This window comes from Marmota monax, unplaced genomic scaffold (genome assembly GCF_021218885.2).
Source record: "Marmota monax isolate L192 unplaced genomic scaffold, Marmota_monax_Labrador192_F-V1.1 WCK01_AAM20220418_F8-fsc00021, whole genome shotgun sequence".
Taxonomy (NCBI): domain Eukaryota; kingdom Metazoa; phylum Chordata; class Mammalia; order Rodentia; family Sciuridae; genus Marmota; species Marmota monax.
Window position 1 is genome coordinate 20,915,930 of NW_026695228.1, and position 25,433 is coordinate 20,941,362.

The 25,433-nt window shown below is 55.1% G+C and overlaps 1 protein-coding gene across 1 annotated transcript; it reads right to left on the bottom strand.

The window, feature by feature from the left end:
• Window positions 1-1,290: 1,290 nt before the first annotated feature.
• Window positions 1,291-11,757, bottom strand: Map1s (microtubule associated protein 1S). Its single transcript, XM_046437238.2, has 7 exons — window positions 11,627-11,757; window positions 10,273-10,374; window positions 8,772-8,854; window positions 7,650-7,790; window positions 4,825-7,177; window positions 2,235-2,470; window positions 1,291-1,532 (listed from the first exon to the last, which is right to left on the bottom strand). Exons 1-7 carry the CDS (start codon window positions 11,739-11,741, stop codon window positions 1,377-1,379), a joined length of 3,186 nt encoding a protein of 1,061 aa, XP_046293194.1. The 5' UTR covers window positions 11,742-11,757; the 3' UTR covers window positions 1,291-1,376.
• Between the last annotated feature and the right edge of the window lie 13,676 nt (window positions 11,758-25,433).

The window sequence follows — 25,433 nt, forward strand, 5'->3', positions numbered from 1 at the left end:
CTCCCTGGCCCTGCAGGGGGCACCTAGGAGAAAGGTCTTTGGAGGCTCTTTAAGGTTAAATGAGGTTCTAAGGGTGGGGTCACCAGCAAGAGGGTGACCATCCGCATGCCAGGAAGAGCCCTGACTCTGAGTCAGGAATAGCTTCAGCCTGGACCGTGAGAAATGTCAGTCCCGAGGCCACTCGGACTCGGGCTCTGTTGGAGCAGCTCCAGGTGCCAACGCTGACACAGCTGGAGGGAGAAAGCCAAACCCCACAGCTCTGAAGCCCCCAGGGACCCAGGGACCAGGCCAGCACTGTTGCGTGGATACAAGGTATCCCCCAAAGTTCCCTAACTGGGAGCCTGGGCCCCATGAGCCATACTGAGCAGGGAAGGGAATTTCTGAGGTGGGGCCTGGGGGAGGCGTTGGGTCACGGGCCACCACCTTCTAAGGGTGTTTGCCTTGAGGGGACAGGTTGGATCTTCAGGGCCCCCAAGAAAGTAGGTTGTTCTAGAACAAGTAAGACTTTCTGGGCTCACTCTGCCTCCTCTGGGTGTCACCGTGTGACCTCGGGCACACAATTTCGCCAAGTGAGGCCCTCGGCCTCCAGACTGTGGGGTTGGATAAGCCTTTCCTCTGCCAACTGCCGGCCGAGGGTCCAGGGCTTTTTGTTTCCCGCTGTGCCGGGCCTGGACCCAGGGCGTGGAGCACCTAGGCCAGCACACTGCCACCACCTTCACAGGGTCGTCTTGCACTGTGTCTGTTACCTCTTGTGTGTCTCCCGGGGCCACTTGTTATTGGATTTTGAGCTGACCGGGATAATCCAAGATGATCTCGTCTTGAGCTCCTCCAACTAATCTCATCTACCAAGGCTCCTCTTCAGGCCGGGGCGGCCAGCCCGGCACGGGGTTAGGATCTGGATGCGTTTCCTGGGTGGCCAGTCAGCCAGTGTGGCCGGCATTTTGTTTTGGGGTTGGGATGGAACATACTGAGCTACCTGCCCAGCCCTTTCTATTTTGGGAGAGTCTCACTCAGTTGCCCGGGCTGGCCTTGAACCTGGCCTCAGTCTCCCGAGCCTCAGGAAGTGACCCTGGGAGTAGAGGGGATGTGCCCGCTCCCTCACGCTCTCCCTGGTGGTTGCTGGCTGGACACGGGGCTCTGTAGTGAGCACCCCTGGGCAGCTGATTATGTACCACGAGAGGCTCCTCCCTGGGCCTGGGTCCCACCTGTGCCCCGCGCGAGGCCACTGAGTGTGACACAGCCTGGGCCCCCGCTGAGTCTCCCCTAGCCAGAAAGAGCGGAGGCCACAGCTGAGCAGGTTAGCGGTTTATTTCTGGTGCAGGTCACTTTCAGGACAGAGGCTGACCGGGGAGAGAGCAGAGGGTGCTGGGGACGGGCTAGAACTCCACCTTGCAGGCCGGGAAGGCCTCGTCCTGCATGGACACCATGCTGTTGCTGCCCAGCACGGTGATGCCCAGCGCCGGGTGCCGGGCATGTGTCTCCTCGTACCACTTGTGCATCGCCACTGAGTCGAAGGTCGGGATCAAGGTCACCTGGGGGCAGGAGACGGACCACAGGTGATGGGGTGCCCTTGCCCTTCAGGCCCAGCCCCCGAGCTCCTGCCTTTCCCGGCATTCAAGACCACCTGGCCTTGTGGCTGACCGTCTTCAGAGGCCAGCCTGTCCTTCAGGCCCCTTCTCTTAGCACCCATGGACCCTCTGGGCGCCACAGCCCTCGGCTCTGCTCAGCCCTTCTGGCACACCTGCCCCCACCCCCAGGCCCTGCAAGTCCCTCCTGCCAGCTGTGCCCTCTGCCTAGGAGGCTCCTAGAAGCTGCTGGAGCACCAGGCCACATGCCTGGCAGCTCAGTGTGACATTGTGCATGCACTGTCCCCATACAGACAACCTCAGACTTTGGGGGTGACCCTAGCCCCATGGCCAGATCTCGCTGCAGGGCCCTGCACAGCCCCTCCCCAAGCCTGCTGGTCATCACCAGGGAGCCAGGGTGCTAGGGTGCCAGGACAAGGGCTGAGCTCACTCAGGCCTGTGCCCCACCCAGGTGACCACATGGGAGCAGAGTCGGGTGGAGCAGATGGGACTCCTACTTGCCCTCATCCCTGTCTAACCTCAGGGACACAGCGTGGTCCCTTTGAACCCTGCTGACCTCCAGGGACTGGGAGTGGAGCAGGTCTGCCCCCACCGACTGAGGGTGTTCACCGTCACCAGGACAATCTGAGGGTCCTGGCTGGCACGCACCTGGAGGTCCCGGTCCCACTGCTGCTTGCTGGCCAGCAGGGCGTCCAGGACAGCCCTCATGCCCTCCTCCTTGCGCTGGTCTTGGCCGCTGATGACGTAGCAGAGTGCGCGCACGCGCCGGAAGAATTCCTCATCCACCAGGTGGGCGCTGCTCCCGCTGGGCAGGTAGGCCAGGTCCAGGTAGACAGGGGAGCCGGGCGGGGTGGCTGGCCTGCCTGGCCGGCTGCCAGCTGCCCCTGTGGGAAGGAGGGACAGGTCAGTGGCGAACTCTGGTGACTGAGGAGGGATCAAACCCAGAGCCCGTAGAGTCCCCAGATGGGGACCTTGCCCGCAGCACCAGGCCAGCAGATGGTCGCCTGACCGACAGACACAGCTGGACCCGGCAACGGGGAGCCTGCCTGGCGCCCCTGGGCATCTGGGATCACTCAGGCTGCCCAGCTCAGGGCGTGGCCCCCAGGGAGTGTCACTGGGTATTTGCAGAGTGACCAAGGTTCCCAACTCTGGGCACCAGCAGCCCTGCCCTGAGCCTTAGAGTCCCCTGTGCGACGGCGAGGACCCTGAGCCTAGGCCAGAGCGCCAGCGTGGCTGCGGTTGGCAGGAGGGGGCTGTCTGGGACGGGGCAGAGGCTGGATGACAAAAAGAAGGGGGACCGTGGGCAGCAGGAGGGGCGCGGGGAGGTGGGCAGGCCACGGCTCGCGGCGGGGCCAGCAGCCGCCAGCTGTAGTAGGCAAGTTTCTATGGAGGCCCGTCTGGCCTTGCGGGGCGCAGAGCAGGTGTGGGGCAGGGACAGCTCAGTGAGCCTGGGGCTGGGACGAGACCCGCCTGCAAAGGTGGGAATACACCTCTTCTGGCTGACCCCAGCGTGCAAGTGGGGTCTCTGCTCTGTCCCCTGAAGGCTCGCGTGTTGGGAGCCTGAGCTATGCATGGCGACGTGAGGGCCGTGGGACCGCACAAGGTGGGGCCAGCTGGGAAGTGGTAGGTCACTGGAGATGTGCCCTGGGTAGGGACCGAGGTGGAGTGCAAGCCTGGCACCTCCTGTCCCTGGTGTCCATTTCTTCTCTTAGGGAGCAGACAGTTAAGGAGTAGGACTGTCACAAGCAACCCCACCACAGGGAGTTAGAAAGCCACCATGCAGACACAGGAAAGTCACGGTCTCTGGAAAGACCAGACCTTAAATTTACAGCTCAGGCCAATCCTGGGTCCAGAGACGTCCAACACTGACACGGCCACAGCAGGCCCGGGACAGAACTGTGCTCCAGAGTGACCACATCATTCAATTCAAACACCTGGTTTCCAAAAGCACAACCGAGGCACGCGGAGAAGCCCTGACTGCGGCCACCTTAGACACGGGCACAGCCACAGGCAGAGCCCTCGGCCAACTGTGGAGTGGAGGCCGCCTGGATGTCATGTCCCCCTAAAGCAACATGGCTCAGAGGTGGAGTGAATGGGTTGAGGGCGCCTTCACCTCATCAGCAAGTCAATCCGACCGACTGGCCTGGCGGAACGGGAACGGGGCCGCCCCCTCGGCCACAGCCCTGCGCCATGAGGCCTTTTAGTCACAGCAGTGGGAAAAGGTGACTAAGACAGGGACCCTGACACAAACGGGCCCAGTAAAATACACTCTGCTCGCCCCTCAGTACCCACAGGGGATCGGTCCAGGACCCTGGGACACCAAACTCCACGGATCAAGTCCTCCTGTAAAATGGCCCAGCGCCTGCGCAGAGCCCGCCCGCATCCTGCAGGCTGCACGTCACCTGAGTGATTCCCAGAAAACGGATCCAAAGGAAATGTGATGCTGTGACTATGACAACTGAGATGCTCTGGCACACGCCTTCAGGGCCAGCTACTGGGGGGGTGATGGCAAGAAGATCACCTGAGCCCAGGAGTGTGAGACCTGCCTGGGTAGCGCAGCAAGACCCCATGTCTCCCCTTCCCTCCCTCTCTCCCCCACTCCCCCCCCCCACACGGCACATTTTCAGTACAGGTGGATTTTTCTTTTTTAACAAATATTTCTGACCCGTTTCAGTTGAAACCACGGCTGCAGGACCCGTGCCCGTGGGGGTGAGCCCTATTAAACCGACTTCCCCAGGCCTGGGTGCAGCCAGGGGTAGAGCACTCCCCAGCACATGAGAGGCCCTGGTTCTGTGTCTGGAACCATAAAATAAGAAAACAAGTTTGAGTTTGTCTTTTTACTTATTGTGGCCACTAGAGAAGCCACAACAGCAGACCTGCTAACAGCACTCTGCGGAACCAGGGGTTGAACCCAGAAGTGCTCCGCCACTGAGCCACAGCCCCTGCCCTTCTTAATTTTGAGATGAGGTCTCACCAAGTTGCCCAGCCTGGCCTCAAACTTGAAATCCTCCTGCCTCGGCCTCCTGAGTTGCTGGAACCACAGGCCTGTGCTCCTGCTGACGGACGCTCCCTACTGAGGCATGGCAGGTGCCTCAACAGCGAGGGCCAAGTTTTTCTTTTCCAGGAGAAACTGAGCCCCAGAGAGAGTGGGGAGTGGCTGAAACCCCACAGCCCGCAGGCACAAGAGGGCTGCGCTCTCACGTCAGCTCAGCACAGGGCTTCAGCCCCAGGTACTCACCAGATGCGCCTTGAGTGGCAGTCTTGGTGACTGAGGACTTTCTGATCAGGGACGCGCGGCCTCCCTTGTCCATGGGCTCACTCCGGGCGCTGAGGGGTCGGCCTGCCCGGTCCCCACTGGCCAGCCCCTTGCTTCTGGCAGTGGCAGCTGCTGTGGACTTGGGGGCGGCCGTGCCAGAGCTGGGCCGGGCCGGGGGCTTCCGGGTGCGGCCAGGGTTCTCGTTCTGCCGGGTGGACTTGGGGGGCAGCATCTCAGGGTCCACCATGCAGATGCTGGGCGGGTCCGGCAGTGGCGGGGGGACTTTGAGGGGTTCAGGCAGTGGGTCATGGCGAGGGACCCCAAAGCCCACCGTGTCGTCGTCTGAGTCCACGGCCCCGGAAGCAGCAGGCAGGGGGTCTGAGTCAGACAGCGTAGGCAGAGACTCGCTGACGGACGTGGGTGGCGTCTCTTCGGCCCCGGGGGCCCCTGCCCGCTCCTGGGACCGGGCACTACTGTCATTGGAGCTGCCGGGGGATGCAGGTGCCGGCGCTGTGGGCACAGCCTTGCGGTGCTCAAACTCACAAGGTGACACCAAGCACAGGTCCACGTCGTGCGGGGACACAGAGCGTCGCGCCCGGGGGCCACGCAGGGGGAGGCTCAGTCCAGCCTCACTGGAGGCTGCTGGTGGCAGTACTTGCTCAAAGGATACGGAGAGGGACTCGTCCACCTCTGTGGAGTGCGGGGAGCCCACCTCGGCAGGCAGTGAAGGAGTGGTCAGGGTGGGTGTGGTGACGGTGGGCGAGGCGTCGGGCCCAGTCTCACCACCCCGCAGCGGGCTCAGTGACAGTGGCCCGCTGCCCTCGGCTGGACTCCGGCGGCTCTCGGTGGGCGAAGGTGTGGGTGGACGGGGTGTGCTCGTGGCCAGCAGCAGCTCCAGTGTTTTGTCCTCAAAGCGGCCACCCTCCTCCCCGGCTGGGCTCAGCCCCAGCTCCAGGCTGCTCCCCAGGCTGGGCGTGGCCACCAACTGGGGTGCGGGGGAGCCCCGGGCTGCAGCAGAGGGGCTGGGTGGGCTGCAGGGCCCATTCTCCACGGGTACAGCACCTGCCTGGGGCACAGCAGGTGCTCTACGGGCTTTGGGGGCCCCCTGGGTGCCCGCCTTCTTGAGGCTGGCTGCTGCGTTAGCTGTGCGGCGCACTTCCCGGGGCTGGGCCCGGGGCGCCACGGGCTTGGGGTCCTTCTTCACCTCCCGGGAGGGCCTGGTTTCTTTCTCGGTCTTTCGTGGGGGCTCAGCCCGGACTGGCTCCTTCCGGGCTGCACCAGGTCGCTCTTGGCCAGGTCTGGGGGCTGTCCCTGTCCGACTCTCTCTCTTTGAACTATCCCGGGAGCCCACGCTCTCTTTGCTTTCAGCTCGTCGGGGTCCTTCTAGATCCTGGGGGGTCACCACGGGCTCCCGCAGGAAACCCAGATGCTGCAGTCGGACTAGCCCGTCCAGGAGGCGAGCGGGCGGCGTGCAGCCCGGGAAGAGAACACGCACCACCTTGTCGGCAGGGCCCGCAGGGTGCCACACAAGCAGGGCACACACAGAGGCCAGAGTGCGGTCGGAGCCAGAGGAGGGCGGGTGCAGCACGTACATGTCCAGGCGGCCCACGCCCATCTTCTCCAGGAGCACCGTGGGCTTGGCAGGCAGCGGCCCGCGGCTCAGGGGCAGGGGTGTGATGCCCAGCTGGGTCAGGAGGCTCAGCGCCAGCTCCGCCTCATCCTCACCGCGCATCAGCCGCGACACGGCCTCGCGGGCGTTGAGGAACACGACCCCCAGGTTGGGGGAGATGAGGCGGCGCAGCCTGTCATCCCAGGAGCCCCCGCCGGCCGTGGCCACCTCGTGACGCTCAGCCAGCTTGCGTCGCAGCAGACTGTTAAGGCCCGGGAGGCTATCGGCACCCGCGTGCGTCACCAGCACGGCGTCCACTCGGTCCAGGTGCCGCACCAGCTTCCAAAAGCTGGACTTGGGGTTTGAGCCACCGTTGACCAACATGGTGAAGCCGTTGACGGCAAAGAAGGCGGCATCCCCCAGGCCTCCCGGGAAGATGTAGCAGCAGGGCCGCGGGAGCCTGAGGAAGCCCCCAGAGGACGGTGGCTCCAGCAGCTCAAAGGGGGACGGCAGCTCCAAGGACTCGGCCACGTACTCCAGGAACTCCCGCAGGCCCTCGGCAGCCGGCAGCCGCACAGGGGGGTTCAGCCGCAGCTGCAGCCGGAGCGGGCCCTGCAGGTTGGGCACATCGGGGGCCAGCCGCGCCCAGTCTCCAAAGGTCGGGCAGGTGATGGTGAGTGTGGGCAGATCTGCAGGCGGAGGCGAGGAGGCCAGGGTGTCATGGATCTGCAGGGCAGCGGGTAAGGGCGAGCTGGAGCAGGCAACAGCCAGCCCCACGGGAAACCGAGAGAATACCAAGCCCCGCCTCCTGGGGCCAGGAGGGTCCCCCGCCCTGCAGCTGCTCCCCTCAGGCCCACCCTACCTCAGTGCCTTTTCCCACCTTCACATCACTCACTACGGTGTGAACAGTGAGCGGCCAGCGCTTGTGGCCCACTGACCCCGCTCCGAACTGGGGCTCCAGAAAGGACCCTATTCGGGTCTATCCTAGCTGGACCTGAAATCTGGGGGCCCTGCAACAGGCCTCTGGGATACCCACTGAGCGCCAGGCCCAGCCTCACACCACAGCCTGTCCCAGAAGGTGGCACTCCTCCCTGGCCACAAGGTGCACACAGGTAGTCCTATAGGAGGGGAGATGGGTCAGGCAGGAGGGCCCTGTAGCCCCATAGGGACAAGTCAGGATGGCAAGGGGGCAGCTTACCTCTTTGTCCCCCAGGACCTGGAGAAAGTGGTGGGGCGAGAAGCCCCCTGTCTGAAGCAGAAGTTCCCCCGTCTCCTCCAGGCAGGGCCCGGCCAGTACCAGCAGCTTGTGAGGGGCAGGATCCAGCAGGAGGTTCCGGAGCTGGGACAAGCATTAAAGGTCCTTCCTATGCAGCACCCGCCCCGTCCACAGGCCGCTACTTAACTTCTCAGCCCCAACCCACAGGCAGGCAGCTGCAGGCTGGGAGGAGGAGCGGCCCTGTCCCTGGCAAGCTCCAGCTCCTCCTACAAGGGTCGACTCTCAGGCCCTCCTCCTGGGAGCCCCCTCCCCCAGCCCAGCTCTGAAATGACAGGCTGACAGCTATCTGCATCTGGCTCTGGCTCCTCCAGTCTCAGAGTCCCTTAAGGGAGCAAAAGAGAACTTTTTTTTAAAACATTTATTTTTTTAGTTGTAGGTGGACACTATACCTTTTATTTTTATGTGGTGCTGAGGATCGAACCCAGTGCTTTATGCATGCTAGGCGAGCGCTCTACTTCTGAGCCACAATCCCAGCCCCCAAGAATATTTCTTTTTTAAAACATTTATTTTTTAGAAGTAGTTGGAGACAATACTTTTGATTTATTTATTTTTATGTGGTGCTGAGGATCGAACCCAGGGCCTCGCATGTGCTAGAGGAGCGCTCTACCGCTGAGCCACAACCCCAGCCCCCAAAGGAGCACATTTTTGATCAAAGGAATCAGCTTGAAAGATGGTCTCTAGCAGGGTGCCCCCGGGGCTCTGTACTGTTCATCATTCTGACGTGCAGTTGGGAGAGGGGCGCAGACAGACACAGGCCAGGAGTATTACTAAGTCATGTCAGACAACGGGGGGGGGGCTCAGCTGGAGGGAACTCACAGACAAAGACACCATGCAGGACTTGCCCTCCCCCATCCAGGCCTCTGCTGCTCTGGGACCAGGACTGGGAATCTTGACCCACTCCCCTTCCCCCTCCCAAACCCCAGCCTCCCCTGCTCCCGCCCTGGAGGAGGCAGTGAGCTGAGCTGGACCCTGAGAGGGTGCCTGTGTGTGGAGGGACAGCAGCCCCAGCAACCCACTCCCTCCAGGAGGTCGCCTGCTCCCTACCTCATCACAAAGGGACTTGTCTGAGGGGTTCAGGAGGACCAGGGTCTCCAGGGTGTCTCCACGGTGGTGCAGGCTCCGCTGGCCTGTGAGGGGATCAAGCCAGGCCACCCACTCAGTGTCAGGCTGTCCTGGAGTTAAATCCTGCCTCCCTGTATGGCCTTCGGGTACCACGATTCCCCAAGGAACACACCCTGGGGTCACATGGGACACGGTAGGGCTGTGGGTCAGGATGAAGGGAGACCAGGAAACCCAAGGAGGTCATCCTGGAAACGGGCAAGAGGCCCACGCGTGCTGGGCCTGATGGGCAGCTGTAACCCAGTGGGGAAAGCCACCGTCGCCTCCAGTTTATAGTCAAGGAGCCCAAGTCCAAGGAGAGCCACACCCAGGAGAGGGTACAACATGGCAATGACCCAGAAGCAGGACAGAGCCGAGTGCAGGAAGGGCGGGGAGTGGAGCTGCTTCTGTGATCCCAACCCTGGAGGGTTCCCCAGAGCCCAGATGTGTTTTGATTTATTTTAATTTTTGGTACCAGGGGTTGAACCCAGGGGTGTTACACTACTAAGACACATCCCCAGTACTTTTTATTTTTTATTTTGAGAGAGGGCCTAAGTTGCTGAGGCTGATTTGAACTTAGGAACCTCCTGCCTCAGCCTCCAGAGCCACTGGGATTACAGGTGTGTGTCACGGTGCCCAGCCCAGATGTGTTTCAAACATAAAGCACAGGCCTTGAGTCTGGAGAGCCAATGACCCTCTAGCTCTGTCAACGCTTATCATGCTGTCACAGATATTGCCCCATTCAGGGGGGAGATTAAGGCATAGAGCGGAAGTGGTCATTGAGGTCACACAGTGCAGACAGGATTTCCAGCCCCCCCCCCCCTTAATGCACGAAGGGTCAGGAAGCCACCAGGACCTGCTGGGACAATGAGACGAGGGACATTTCCTTCCCTTCCTCTAGCAGTCAGGAGGTGACTCAACAGGCCAGCCAGGCAGGGACAGTAGTCAATACCCAAGTCCCACCCAGGGGCTGGTCTGTTCACCCTGGGTCACCCCAGAATCCCCAAAGAGCCTTGTGCCAGGTGAATCTCACTCCTTAGTTCCCTCACTACGTTGGTAGTAGTAGAACGCCCACTGTGTCCAGGCCATGGCTGCCATCCAGACTCAGACCCTCCACACTCCAGCCTCCCAGACCTGCCCAGTGACCCCGAACCCTTCCTACCCACACTCCAACCTCAGCAGTTCTCATTCCGAAAGCCTCATCCTTGGAGGTCTTCTTGCCACCCTGCCCACAACACCATGGTCTCCTCTGGTAAATGGAAACAAAACCACTAGGTCCTGTCTTTGGGTTGCTGAGGCCTGAGGTCAGGGCTGCCTGGCTCGGCCACTGGCAGGCCTGGGCTGGATTACTCCTTTGTTTGGTTTTGTTTTTTTTAAACAGCTGCACCCTGGCCCCCGACTGGCATTCTTCGAGCACTTGCCTGATGAACAAGAGACCCAACCTCACCTTTCACGATGCTGGAGAAGGTGGCTGAGTGCCGGGACACAAAGATCTTGAGCTGTTCATCCAGGCTGCAGACTCTAGGATCAATGTCCCAGGACCGGACACCTGGTTGGGGTGGGCATGGAGGCAGTTCAGCCTGGCCACCCAGCTCCCAGAAACTAGCACCTGACAGTCGATGGCTGTGCTAGCACCCTTCCCCTTCTCAATCATCAAAGCCTGGAGACTCAGAACCACTTAAGACCTACAGTTGAGGCATCTGAGTGGAGACCCACCCAGGGTGCATGTGGACAGTAACTCAGGATATCAGTGACGAGGGTGCCCACTTTCTGGATGGTGATCTCATTTCTCCCTCTCCCCCTCCTCACTGCTCCTCTTCCGGGCCAGCCAGGTTGGGTCCACTCTGGACCTTGTCACCAGTTGTTCCCACAGCCTGGAAGCCCGTCCCCCTGCCTCTCCACCTGTTGCCGCTGTCCAGTGGCCCTTCCCCGTGTATAACCTTTAGGTGCCAACAGTGGCTGTCCTTTCAGCCATTCCCACCTGGTGTACTTGAGACACCATGGGAATTTAAACTTGTTCATCTCCTCATTCTCCTGGGTCCATCCCGACAGGACAGCATGAGCCCCATGAAGTCATGGCTGGGCCTGTCCACCATCCAGGCCGGGTCCCAGTGCCTGAAAGCCTGGCACACAGCAGGTGCTCAGGAAACATCCTCCAAGCACAGAAACTGAGCTGCGTGCGGAGGTCCCATTTTGCAGCGAGGGGACGCAGGCCTGCGTGCTCCGACCAATGGGACGTGAACGTTCTCCTGACCCACGGGGTCAGCACGCCAGTCCATCCTACCGTGCCAAGTAGCTGCAGGTGAACCTTGCAGGTGCACCTGTGAGTCACCTCCCCAAGTGCCAAATCGCCCAGGGAAGGCCGCACCCACCCACACCCCAATTAGCTGGTCTTCGGATAGCGAAGGAAAGCGAGCCCCGAGGCTGTAGGCCCTCCCTCCAGCACGTCGAGGCTGCAGAGACCCAGGGACCCGCGGCGACCCGGCCTCTTCCTCGGAGCAGGAAGCCGGGGGATTGCCCAATCCAGCGGGTCCCGAAACCAAGGGCAGCGTCCCCTCCGCGGTCCGCACCCAGGCTGGGCGGGGCAGCCAGGCCCAGGCGCCGCTTCCTCCCCGGGCGCCCTCGGCTGCCCCGCCAAAGCCCGCGCCACGCGCCCGGCAGGGGGGAGCCCCGCGCCCCGGACCGCGCCGCGACCCCGCCGCCCCCGCCCGGCTGCAGGCCGAGCCGCCCCACCCCCGGCCCCGGGCGGAGACCGCGGCCGCGCCCGCCTCCCCGGCTCCCGCGCCGCCGGCCGGCCCGACCTCGTTCGAGCTCTTCCAGGACGTAGGCCAGCAGCCCCGGGCAGCCGCACTCGCCGCCCACCACCAGCAGCAACGAGCTCGGCACCTCGGCCGCCACGGGCACCGCTGCCGCCATCTTCGCGCCGCCCTGACGCTCTAGGTGCCCGCCCCGCTGGCCCCGCCCCTTAAAGGGGCCGCACCGGAAGGGCTGAAGACCCTCCCGGAAGCTCCCTCTCCCCACTTTGTTAGCCCCCTCCAGGCCCTTCGAGGTCCAGGAGAGCCTGGGGTGCGAGTGTTGAAAGGTTTGGCGGACACTCAGGTCTCCGCTTTGGTATGCTCCTCCCAAATAACCTTTTATATGTTTATTCATTCATTCATTCAGCAAGCTTTTCCGGAGGCCGAGGTAGGAGGATTGCATGCTTGAAGCCAGCCCAGCACTTGGAAAGACCCTGTCTCAAAATTTACAAACAGAAGAAAGGGCTGGGATGTTGCACAGTGGTGGAACACTTGCCTAGCATGCACAAGGTCCTGGGTTTAATAAAACAAAACTAAAATAAGCTTTGACCAGAAGCCTACTACATGTGGATCAGAATTTCTGCTGGGGTGGAGCTCCAATCACAGTGAGCCCAGTCAGAATCAGCTGCAGATGAATGCTCATAGCTTCCTAGCTGGAGTTTAAATAGGAAAGAGAAATGTATCTTGTAGGTGGGGCTTGGAGGGATGTGTAGGAGTTTGCCAGGTACAGGCAAGAGCAAGTGAGGCAGCAGTTAAAGTGTAAGCTAAGGAGCTGGGGTTGTGGCTCAGTGGTAGAGTGCTCACCTACCATACACGAGGCACTGGGTTCGATCCTCAGCACCACATAAGTGTAAAATAAAGATGTTGTGTCCATCTAAAAACGTAAGAATAAATATATTTAAAAAAAATAAAATAAAGTGTAAGCTAAATTTTAGACATAGGCAAGTAAGTTCGTATGTGTTTGGGTTTCATCCAGAGCACTCTGGGCCTGGAGCACTGCACACATTTACTCTGAACCTACTGTGTGACAGGCATTTTACTTGATTAGCTCATGGAGTACGTATATAAAGCTATGAGCCAGACACTGTTATTGTTATTACAGAGGAAAGGAGAGCACACCGAAGTCTGGAGGGCAGATGTCACCAGGCCTGTGTGTGTTACAGCAGATTTGAACCCAAGTGGTTTGACTCCAGATGTAGTCTTTGGCAGGGACCACCTGGGTGTTTCCCTTTGGTACCCCTAACCCACTCAGGACATTCTCATTTGGCTCTTTTGCCTTTGGTGGCCCCTATTTGAAAAGCCATGTTGCCCTGAACTTCTGGGCAGTCACCCGGGCACGAGAAGGACTGGGCTGTTTCCCTCAGGACTGGGCTCCCTGTTTCTGGAAATATATAAGGCATAACAAATCAGGACAGAATTGAGAAAGGTCCAGAAAGTAGAATCAGCCTCCTATTACTATTCAGTAATTGACTTGTTCAACCCAACTTCCCCCCCATCAGTGTGTAATAGCTGCCAGCCACGTGCACCTGTAATGTCCCTGCTCTGGGCTTCCTCTTTCTCTTTTCAGCCAGCATCCTTCCTCTGGCCTGGCCCCTCCCACCTGGCTCTCTTCCCTGTGTCCTGGCTGCCTGTGATTTCCTCTGTTATTGCTCTGGGCAATAGTGGTGGCTAGGGTGGCTGTGACAAGCTCTATCTCCCTAAGCTGTGGGAACCCAATGACCAGATAGGACTAGGTTGGGAAGGTCATGATAAAATTTGTTTTTACAAAAGCCTGAATGAGTGGGGAAAATGTCCATTCATCCTCCATTCATTCATTCACTCCACACATGACCGTTGATTGGCACAGGATTCAAGCCTGCAAGCTTCCGACGGAAGTCCATGCTCTTCTTTCTGCCCAAGACTGTGAGTTATGATTATTGGCATTAATTCTCATTGTTCTTAAAGGGCCTGAAGTGCCAAAATGTGTCTCCACAAGGGAGTCTGATTTGAGAGAAAGGTCCCCCCTTAGGCTCTTGGGGGCCAATGTCCTGATGTTCTGGAGGTCCAAGGTTTTCCTGTCCCAGAGTATCCCCCAGGATGGGAATCCTGATGTGGAGAGTGTGGGGAACATCTCCCAAAGGACTGAGAAGCATTTGGGGGTCATTTATGGAATTCCAGGCCCTGGATTCAAGTCACTGTCCTCCTGCATTTATCCATCCCCAGCTCCACGCCTGTTTCCAGGTGAAAAGTCCCCAGGTGGGTCAGGTGACAGCATTTGTGGGGAAAACAGAATCCTGGGGCCTTAGGACTGCTGCATGCTCTCATCTTCTTCCCCTAGCAATTCTCCAGTTCCCCTCTCTCTCCCCATCCCCTCTCCTCCCCAATGCTTCGGGTGGAACCAGAGCTTCACACATGCTAGACAAGTGCTCTACCACCCAGCCAGACCCCAGTCACACCCCACTTTTCCATCATTTTTGTCAAGGTTTGCCACCGACATGTGAAAGTTCCCAGACATCGGGAGTGGAGCTGGATTTGGGGAACAGCTTTTGGACTGGAATCTAGTTCTGCTCCAGCTCCTGGTGGTTCCTTGGACCCTCAAGTTGATTCACCTCAAGGTGACCACTTCCCCGACCTTCAGTGCTATAGGGGAATTTTACCTGATTTTGAGCTTCACACAAACAGGATTGCACATAGTTTTCACACCTGCTTCTGATTTTTCTTGCTCCTCATGTTGAGTATCATGTCATTCATTTTCACAGCTGTGTAGTATTCCTGGGTACCAATTTCCCCTTTCTTTTTTATTGTGGTAAAGTACATATGACATGCAATTTACCATTTCAACCCTTTTAATGTGTACTCTTAGTGCTGTGCATTCACAATCTCTAGTTTCAGATATAGCCATCCCTCGATATTCCAATAGAATGAGTTCCAGGACACCCTAAGGATACCCGAATCTGAGGATGCTCCATTCTCTTTTATAAATTGGCAGAGTATTTGCATGGCCCCTACACGCATCCTCTCATGGACTGAACTGCCTTTAGATGACTTGGAGCACCTAATACAATGTCAACGCTGTGTACACCATCGCCACTCTGTACTGTTTAAGGAATAACAAGAAAAACTGTGTACGTGTCAAGTACAAGTGCAATTTTTTTTTCCAATTTTTCTTTACCTAGGTCAGTTGAATCTGTGGGTGTAGAACCCACAGATGCAGAAGGCCCTGCCCCCCTCCTCAGCAGGTACTCCCTTCCCCCAGCCCCTGGGTTAAATCCCACTGATTTACCTCTTGTCCCTAGGGATCCACCTGCTCTGGACATTGTGTGTCAGGGGCATCCCTCCATGTGGCCTTTTGTCTGGCTTCTGTCACTCAGTCTCATGTTTCAGGTTGTCTGGGTTGTGGCCTAGGTCCGTGCTTCCTTCCCTTTCTGACTTAGTAGCATTCTTGATAGTTATTGTGATTATTATTATTATTGCCTTTTAGTCTATTTTTTTTCCTCTGGACATTTGTGTATCAATCTGACTACCCACTTTCAGTTCTTATGGGTCTCTACCTAAAAGTGGCACTGCTGGACCATATGGGAATTCTAGGTTCAGTTTTTGAGGAGCTACCACACTGGTCTATACACGGCAGTACAACTCTCACATCCGCATGGCTTTTCCCCCCCATTAAAAAAAATCTTATCAGCTGGGCATAGTGGAATGCTCCTGTAGTCCCAGCTACTCAGGAGACTGAGGCAGGAGGGTTGTGTGAATCAGAAGTTTAAGGCTAGCCTTAGTAAAAAAGTGAGACCCCATCTTAAAAAAACAAATAAACAACAACAACAACAACAACAAAAAAACAACTATACCCACTAGGTACCAATTTTTTGCTATTTGTTTACTTATTTATATTTGGGTACGGGGATTGAATTCAGAGGCATTCAACCACTGAGCCACATCCCCAGCCCTATTTTGTATTTTATTTAGAAACAGGGTCTCCTTGAGTTGCTTAGGGCCTCCTAAGTTACTGAGGTTACTGAGGTTGGCTTTGAACTCAAAATGCTACCGCCTCAGCCTGGGATTCCAGGTGTGCCGCTACCACACTTGGCTTATGTTGTATTTATTTATTTATTTTTGATGCTGGGGATTGAACCCAGGGCCTTGTGCATGCAAGGCAAGCACTCTACCAACTGAGCTATATCCCCAGTCCTTATGTTTTATTTTGAGACAGGGCTCTCTAAATTGCTAAGCCTGGCATGGAACTTGTGATCCTCCTGCCTCAGCCTCCCACATAGCTGGATTACAGGTGTGCACCAGGGCACCTGGCTGAGCTGCTCTCCTTCTTGAGTCCCTCTCCCCTCCCAGGGAGCCCGCTCCTGTTTCTCTGCACTCCTTTGCCACGCATACTGATAACATTCCTGTTCTGGGTGCTGGGGAGGGTAAACAAAGCTGCCAATCTCTGGTGTGGATCACTCTCCATCCGAGACTGGAGGGGACCTGAGGTAGGGTCATCACTTTGATGTGCGAGTTCGTTTTTATCTTTGCAAGAACTGAGTTAACATTTGTGTACCAATGTGTGTACCAATTGGGGCACTGAGTAAGCACGTTTCATAGACTGGTTCCCAGAGGTCAAGAGGCAGATTCAGTGACCAGCACTTCAGAATGTGAACAGGGCATCTGAGTCCAGGCCCTTCGACAGGTCCATTCCTTGATTCGCTGAACACGTTGTGGCCGACTGACTGCCCCGGGGTAGGACTGCCAGCATGATAGATCCTGGATGGCGCAGGGAACTCAGAAGTGTGCTGCAAGCCGCCCTTGAACATGCGCTTTGTGTCATCCTCAGAGGTGAGGTCAGAGTTTTTCCCTCGGTGTATTGAGCACTCACCGTGGGCCAGACCCTGTACCCAGCCCTGCTCTCCAGAGTCGCAAGCTCAGTTCTTTCTAATCTCCTAATTTTAATTAATTATTAATTAATTAAATTTAATTATTCCCCTTGACATATTTCTTGAATATGAACGCCGCTCCAGGTGATGGGGGAACAAAGGCTTTCTGAGGCCCAGTCCTGGCTCACTGAGAAGCTCGTAGCCAGCTCTGGAGACACCAAGAAAATCATGTTTTGAAATCACAGGATGCGGAGGTCCCCAGGGCATCGCCACCCAGTGGTGGGAATCAGCGAAGGCTTTCCCGAGGAGGGGACATTTCAGCTAAAAATGGGAGAGGAAGCAGAGTGTACCGTGGAAAAGAGAAGGCAAGGTGCTTCTGCCCGCGGTCTGGAGCGGGGAGGTACATCGGAGAAATCAGACTTCCAAAGAGTCTGCGGCCCAAAGGAAGGTGGAGAAAGAAGGAGATCGGAAGGGCCAATCACTCCTCAAGGAAGGCTTTGTGGGCGGAGCTTACAAAGTGCGCGCCCTCTCATTGGCCGCTCGCCTACGGCACTAGTCCAATCAGCGGTGACCATAGGGGCGTGGTCGGAGCTGCATCCAGACTGTGTGGTCCAGATCCTGAGCAGGATGCGACCTTCTCCGGTGGATTTTAGTCTTTGGGGGCCAGATGGGGCCAGGCTGGATCCCGATCCGGTTTCCCACCTCTGGCCAGGTCTGAGCTCCTTGGCAGCACCGTGTGTCGACATCCAGACTCGCATCAAGTTAAACTGGTACAAAGGTTCCCGCATCCCCCAACCCACTAATGACCTCAAGGCCAAACAAAGGTTGAAGGAGTTAGGAGTCAGGGCATAGGTGCCACAGATGGCGGGGTTTAAATCCCAGCTCTCTTTGTGGGCCTCCCCTCAGCCGTGCGACGTCTCTGCCTCAGATTCCTCCTTGCTTGAGCTGGTATAATGATAACTCCTATTCTTCAGAGTCATCATGGGGATTAAACAAGTTTTAGGAAGTATGCAGCCCAACGCCAGCAGGCTAAGCGTCTAACACTTCCCAATTTTAGTTATTCTTGTATTTTCTCATTTTGCTTTGGAAACCGACAAGCCACAAGTAGCTCTTTGAGTGGCCAGTTGGCTGCGATCTGACTAGGATCTTCCCAGGGAGAGCATATCCAATCCCAGCCCTGTTTCCAGATGCATCAAAGGAAGTCCTGAACATAACGAACCATCGGTTCATTTGGACTTTGCACTTCCTTTCTTGCACTTTATAGCCAAAGCGTGCGTGTATCTGAGTCTCAAACATTTTCATAAGACCCTGGAGCATTTGCCAGGGCACCCAGCATTTGCCACCTATGTTCAAAGTTCTGCCACTCACCAGTTCTGTAATCTTGGGCAAACAACTTCAAGATTTTGTTCTCAATTACCTTATCTGTAACATAGGTTCCAGGATTAAACGAGTGAACATTTGTGGAGCTTTGCACAGGTCTTTGCAGGCACTTGCCAAGTCACTTTTCTCAGGGGATTCATGAATCCTGGCTGCCCCAGTCCGTGATCTCTCACAGGCCTAGTGCTGCCCCCTGCCGGCCTCCCCGGGAACGTGGGAACTGAGCCTCCGACTCCGGGCCCAAAGCCCCGCCCTCATTTAAAGTGGCCCTATCATATTCCTTCGCCTCCTTATAGTTCCCGCCCCCGTCTCATTCCTCTCAATCCAGACGCCCCTTTTTGCTATCAGTTCTCACCAGGCTAATGCAGTTCCTTTGCTTCCTCGGCTTGATTCCAGCCTGCAGCTTGCAGGGAAGGGCCAGGAATTTTCAGTCACTACTGCCCAAGTCTCCTTCGATTTTCTGGAAACCAGTGATTATTTATCCCCACTTTTTTATCCCCCATACTTGACTCCATCGATTTCTCTTTGTCATGGCGGATCTGACGGTCATAGTGAAGTTGAGTAGGAAGTCCAGCCTGAGAACAATTGCCCTCTGCCAGGAATGAGCATCCTCCAATTCCCACGATGCTGAGTGATTGAGATTCTCCTGACTCTCAGCGTCCCCTGTTCCAGAAAGCCTTTGGCAACATCCCAATCAGAGCCTCCTTCCGCCCTAGTTCCTTTCCTTTGTCCCAGTCTTGACCTTAGAGATTGACTTCTTTTGCCCCTCTCTCCCAGACTCAAGTCAGAACCCCGGACCTTGGACACAGCCTGGGCATGCATATAGATCCAGGCTGTGTTCACTGAATGACTAACCGATTACATGGACATCTGCATTACGCGAATGGTCGGTACTCTGAGTGTTAGTTCACCCTCACATCACATCTCAGCCTTGCTCCTCCTATCTCTCAGAAGCTCAGGCTTCCTGTTTCTAAAATGAGCCCAAAATATCCCCCTCCTCAGATGGTAGAAGGTTAAGGGAAACAGTATCTGTCAGGCACGGAGAACATTGCCAAGACACAGTGTGCTTCTGCAACTCCACGGGCTCCCTTCCTGCCTCCACCAGCAAGAACTGCCACCATGGGACTCATGCTCCACTTTTTCCCCATCAGTACTGCCTGCCTCTGCCTTTGCCCAGGACCATTGACAATAGAACTGTCAGTAGAAGAAGAGGAGAGCAACAGCAATCCTAGAGACATGAAGTCCATGTGCCTGCACACACTGTCCCTTGCTGATCTGATAACAGGGCCTCGAGTGGCCAGTGGACCAAAGTGTGGAAGGTGGACTCCTGGGCTCAATGTCCTGATTTTGGTTGGTTCTGGAAGCCAGGGAGGCCCTTTGCAATCTATCTACAATCTTCTTGGCCGGCATGGCCATTCGTCATCTCGTGTTGATAACTATTCTCTTTGTGTCTCCAGTCCCACCACTCCCTGAGAGCCCCACAGAATGACCCAACTGCCTGGGTTCAGTAGTCCACCTTGCCCTAGGGGGATACATCCCAGAACATTCTGCAGATGCCTGAAAATGGGGAAAGCAACCCCCATGTGTACAGTGGTCCCTTGTTATTAGTGGGGAATGGGTTCTGGGACTTCTAGAAGACACCAGAATACCAGCATGTCCAAGTGCCTTCTATAGAAATTGTTCAACATTTGCATAGAACCTACGCATACCCTCCTGTAGACTTTAACTCATCTCTAGATGACTTTTAGTACCCAATACCAAGTAAATCTTGGGTACATAGCTGTACATTGTTTAGGGAATGATGACAAGAAAAAAAAAAAAAAACTAAACCAAGCATGGTGTGCACGCCTGTATTCCCAGCAACCTGGGATCACAAGTTCGAGGCCAGCCTCAGCAATTTAGTGAAACCCTCTCTCAAAATAAAATTGAAAAAAAGGACTGGGGATATAGCTCAGTGGTAGGACGCTGGGGTACCAAAAAGAAGATTAGAAGTCTATACATGTTCAGTACTGATGCAATTTTCCCCCCAAACGTTTTCCATCTGTGGTTGGTTGAATCCATGGACTCGGAACCCACGGATATGGAGGGAAGACTCTATTGTGCTTTTTCTTCTATTTATGATAAAGCTTCATTTAAGAATTTTGGCCCAGTAAGTGATTAACAATGCTAACTAATAAAATACTACCCATAATACTAGAAGTTATAAAACTTGTGAATCGCTTACTTCTGCAGTTTTCTGTTTAATATTTTTGTAACTCAGTTGACTGCAGGAACCTGAAACTGTGCAGGAGGGAAGCTCTATGTTCCTATTTGATATTGCTTGGGGTGTTGGGGGTGCTGGAGGTGGATTCAGAGCCTTGAGCCTGCTAAGCACAGGCTCCGCCATTGAGCCGCAGCCTGCACCCGTGGGTGTCTTGTAGACAACTCAGACCTATGAGGCCAAAACACTGCTCTCGGTTCCTCACTCTGGGGTCTGCTGCTTCTGCATCTTGTTAACAGCCCCCTTTCTCACATCCGGGCATCCAAGCCCCGGACCCTCGACTCTCCTTTCTTCCCCTCCCATCACCAGGCCTGCGCGCTCAGGCTCCAGACAGAAACTGACTCCCGGGCACTCCCACGAGCCCTGCTGTCTCCCACCTGGGTGCTCCCCTGTGACATCTATGCTCCTGCTCCTGACTGTCCTGGCTCCCTTCTCCAGTCACAGACACGTCCCTGAAACCATAAAGTGGCTCAGAGGCCCATGCCTGTAATCCCAATAACTTGGGAGACTGAGGCAGGAGGATCGCAGGTTCAAAGCCAGCCTCAGTGACTTAGTGAGGTTGTCAGGAACCTAGTGAGTCCCTGTCTCAAAATAAAAAATAAAAAAGGCTGGGGAGGTGGCTCAGTGGCAAAGCACCCCTGGGTCCAGTCCTTGGCACCAATTAAAAAAAAAAAAAAAAGAACCATGAAGCAGAACAAGTCCCTCCTCTGCTCAAAGCCTCCCGTGGCTCCACACTGTCCTCGAGTATCAGCGCGCTGCCCCCTGCAGCAGGACCAAGGCAGCCTGTGCCCTCCTGCGCTGCCTACCCTTCCCCCTCCGATGTGTGCAGATGACTCCCTTCTCAGCACTCAGAACTCCCCCCACCAGAACAGGGGATCAGAGAGATGAGTTTGCAGGAGAGACGTGGGTAAGAATAAAACCTCAGCAACCATCTGGGTTTGGGCTGGAGCCTTGGGGCCTGCAGTGTCCTGTCCTGCTCTATAAGGCTGAGACGCTCTCTCTCCCTCCTGCTTTCAGTGTTTCTCCCTGTATGTCTCCTTCTTTCCGTTATCTCTCTGTCTCTCCATGTCAGAAAGTCTCACACCCCTCCTCCATGCCCCCCAAAGCTTCTGCCCATTTCCCCCTCTCTTTTCCTCTCTCCTCACTCATTCTGCTCCAGGCAGAATGTCTACCTCAGTTCTTCCAACCTCAGGGCCTTTGTACCTGCTCTGCCTCTGTCTAGAGCGCCCCTCCCCCATGTCTCTCCAAGCAAGAGGCAAGGGCTCCTTCTCTCCCTCTCTTCTCCTGCATGGGTTCCTCTAGAAAGCAGCTCTTCCCTCCCCTGCTGTTCCTCTCTATCAAGGGACCCTCTTTGTTTTCCTCCCAATTTCGCTTGATTTCCTTTGTGTGTGCTTATGTGTTTCCACCTCCCATGACACGGACCATGTCACTCTGTATACAATCTGATGACAAGCTTACTTCTCAGCATCCAGATGGTGCCAACAAATGTTTCCTGAACAAGTTGACTGACATTTCATTCACATCCTTCCCCTTGGCGGAGCTTCACACGGATCCAGGAACATCAAATGCACCCAGCAAGGACCGGGAGTGTATTTGAAGACCAAGCGGCGTGGCCCGGGCAGAACCTGCTCTCAAAAGCTTTCTCTTTCCCCATGAAAAAGCTGAGCTTGGCAGATGCCGTGGGGGGGCCCTTCTCATCTGAAGCCCAGCTGTGTCCATAGCTGCTCTAGGCACCGGGGATGGGCCATGTTAATAAAAGCAGGGTCCCTGGGGCTGGCGCCGGGAGGGGGTGTGTGCGCGCATGCGCGTGCGCGCACGTGTGCACAGGCGTTCGGTTAGTGGGGTGTGTTCCCGAGGAGCTGGGCTGCGGGGCGGGGGTTGCGCTTTTCCCCAGTCCCTGCTCCATCTCCCACCTCTCTTCTTCTTGCCAAGATTTCTCTTCGTGGGTTTCACTCGGTGGCGAGGAGACACATCAGAAGAGAGGGAAGAGAGGTGGGAACGGGGGAGAGGGCTGCGCATTGCAGACCAATGAGCAGCGAGGACGGGGGTGGGGGGAGAGGGGGCTGGAAAAAAGAGGGCACGGCCAGACCGAGGCAGCTGGAGGAGAGCGGGAGCCGACGGCGCCAATCAATAGCCCTGGAATTCGCTGAGCTGCTGGGGGAGGCACCAGGGCTTCGAAATTAATTGGATCCAAGTGATCAATGGTGAACGTTGAAATGTTCCCTTTAATACCGGGAACGAGGCAAGGATGCCTGTCACCACGGAGCCTGGCATTTTAGTGGAAAAAAAATATATAAAAAGAAGTGAAAGCTAAAGGACTGGCAAGAAATGCAGAGTGTGTTTATTTGCCCAAGGCAGGCAGCCTCGTGTACCACGAACCCCAAAGAATGTGCAAATATAATTGCTGGGTTTATGAAAAGTGGAGAAAGCTTGCCAGATGCTCGAACCAATTGCAGTCCACACTTCTGCAACAACAGGCAAAACATGTCATTTTAAAAGCCCATTGATCGCCAGGCACAGTGTCGCATGCCTGTAATTTCACCGGCTTGGGAGGCTGAGGAAGAAAGATCATGAGTTCAAAGCCAGCCTCAGCACAAGCGAGGCACTAAGCCACTCAGTGAGACCCTGTCTCTAAATAAAATACAAAATAGGGCTGGGGATGTGGCTCAGTAGTCGAGTGCCCCTGAGTTCCATCCCCTATATCTAAATAAATAAATAAATAAATGCTCATGTATTCATAGCTTCAAATACACCAAGGATCTAGAAATAAATCTAACAGTTACAAGCTTTATTGAAAGATTGATAAGTAGAAAGATTCGACATGCTTGAACCTCGGAAGGTGCAGTATTGTAAAGTACATTGACGCTCTGATTTGTCTGTGGGTTCACTGCGTCAAGGTCCCCACTGGCCTGTGCTCGTTTTTTCCCCCAGACTCCAACCAGCTGAGATAACGGCAAAGATTAACTCAGAGGTCCTGACCGGGAACAAGATGGGGAGCTGGTATCAGTAGAGATGAAGGACCCATTTGAGAACTGATGGCCACTGGGATAGAAGAGAGCCCAGAACAGACCCCCAGCTAGGAGGGACACGGTGGCAGCCTCCGAATTCATCACGCTCACTGAGAACTACACCCTGGCCTGAGAACTTGCTTTGGGACACTTTCATTAAAGGGCATTGGGAGGGTGGATCACCCTTATTAGATCTTATCTCACTTCACTCTCTGACATCAGTTCCCAGGGAAGCCAGGACTTGACCATGGAGGACAAAAGCCCAGCCATACAGGACACGCTGTGAAAGGCCCCTGCAGGTGTGGCAATTCCAGGGCGCTGTCCACTGCGCCACACAGCCAGTCACCCAGAAGACACTCTGAGAGGACCTTTAGGATACCGGGGCAGGGAAGGAGTCCTTGAACAAGATAGTGTGCACACAGCAAAGGTGGAAGAATTTGGAATTAAATCCTGACAGACCAGATTGAGTGACCGAGGGGGCTGGGGGTGGGGGAGGCGTCAGCCTTGGGGTGATGCAGATGTTCTGGAACTAGATAGAAGTGGTGGCTGTGACTCTGTGAATGTGCTGAGCACTGCTGAGTTGTAAATTTTAAAATGGTAAATGAGGTTATGTGGTTGGTTTGGTTTGTTTGTTTGGGCACCAAGGATTGAACTCAGGGGCACTCGACCACTGAGCCACATCCCAGCTCTATTTCATATTTTCCTTAAGAGACAGGGTCTCTCTAGTGGCTTAGGGCCTCGCTGTTGCTGAGACTGGTTTTGAACTCAAGATCCTCCTGCCTCAGCCTCCCAAGGTGCTGGGATGACAGGCGTGGGGTCTCCACTCCCAGCTGTTATGTGGATTTTATGACAGTTAAAAAAAAAAGAACTTAAAATTAAGAGCTTTGTAGACACACCACCTTCCAGATACAACTCCCCCCCAAATAATACAGTAAGAAAAGGGAAACTACAACTTCACAGTGGGTAAACCTGCAGTCGCCACCTTAACCAGGTCCCCAAGGCTCACATCACTGATGATGTCATGGGGTATTTGGCACAGCTGGTATGATGTCATGAAGAAGGTGTCCCCCCCCCCCCGTTTCAGGTTTTCCCTCAAAACTGCACCTAATCTTTTTTTTTTTTTGCACCTAATCTGAAGTAAACATCACACAAACTCCAGTTGAGGAACTTCCTATGAAATAACTGACCAGCCTGCCCCCAAACTGTCAAGGTCAATGCCACGTAAGAAAGACTAAGAAGAGTCAGGGTGGTGGCTCAGTGGCAGAGCGCTGGCCAGGCACTTGTGAGACACTGGGTTTGATCCTCAGCACCACATAAAAATAAATTTAAAAAACCCAAAGATACTGTGCTCATCTACAACCAAACACCCCTGTGTGAGTGTGTGTGTGTGTCTGTGTGTATGAAAGACTAAGAAAATATCACAGATCAGAGGAGACCAAGGACACAAGATGACCGAATGCAGAGGGGGGTTCCTGGGGCAGAAGGAGAACACTGGTGGGAAGCCCAGTGAAATCAAAATAAAACCTGCAATTTATTTGCTAATGAGCAGCAGCGAGAGTGTTTTAGTTTTGACATCTGCACCCTGTAGCCATTTGTTACATGTTAATTGGGTGGAAGCTAAGGTGCCCAACAGCTTTGGCAGCTCTGTGCCTCTGTCGTAGTTCTGTGTATCTATATTTTTTCATAAAAAATTTTTTTAGAAAATTAAGAGATTCAGGGACTGGGGTTGTGGCTCAGCGGTAGAGCGCTCATCTAGCACGTGCGAGGCCCTGGGTTCGATCCTCAGCACCACATAAAAGTAAAATAAAGATATTGTGTCCATCTTACGACTAAAAAATAAAGTATGATTTAAAAAAAAAAGAAAATTAAGAGATTCTGCTGGGCATGGTGGCACACACCTGTAATCCCAGAGCTCAGGAGGCTGAGGCAGGAGGATCACAAGTTCAAAGCCAGCCTCAGCAACTTAGCAAGGCCCTAAGCAACTCAGTGAGACACTGTCTCAAAATAAAAAATAAAAAGGGACTGGGGACATGGCTCAGTGGTTGAGTGTCCCTGGGTTCAATCCCTGGTACAAAAAAAAAAAAAATCAAGAGAGATTCTGTTGAGAAAATGATGCAATAAATAGCAAAGACAAGGCACAAAATTGGAGAGTTTACAACACATGAAACAACAAAGGATTCGTAACTAATAAGAAAAACTCTTACAATTCAACAGGAAAAGACAAACAGTCAAAGTTTTAGAAATGAACGAAAGGCTTGAACAGGCATCTCACCTGAAGAAGCAGCCAGCCGTCACATACAAGTTCAGCTGCATGAGCAATCAGAGAG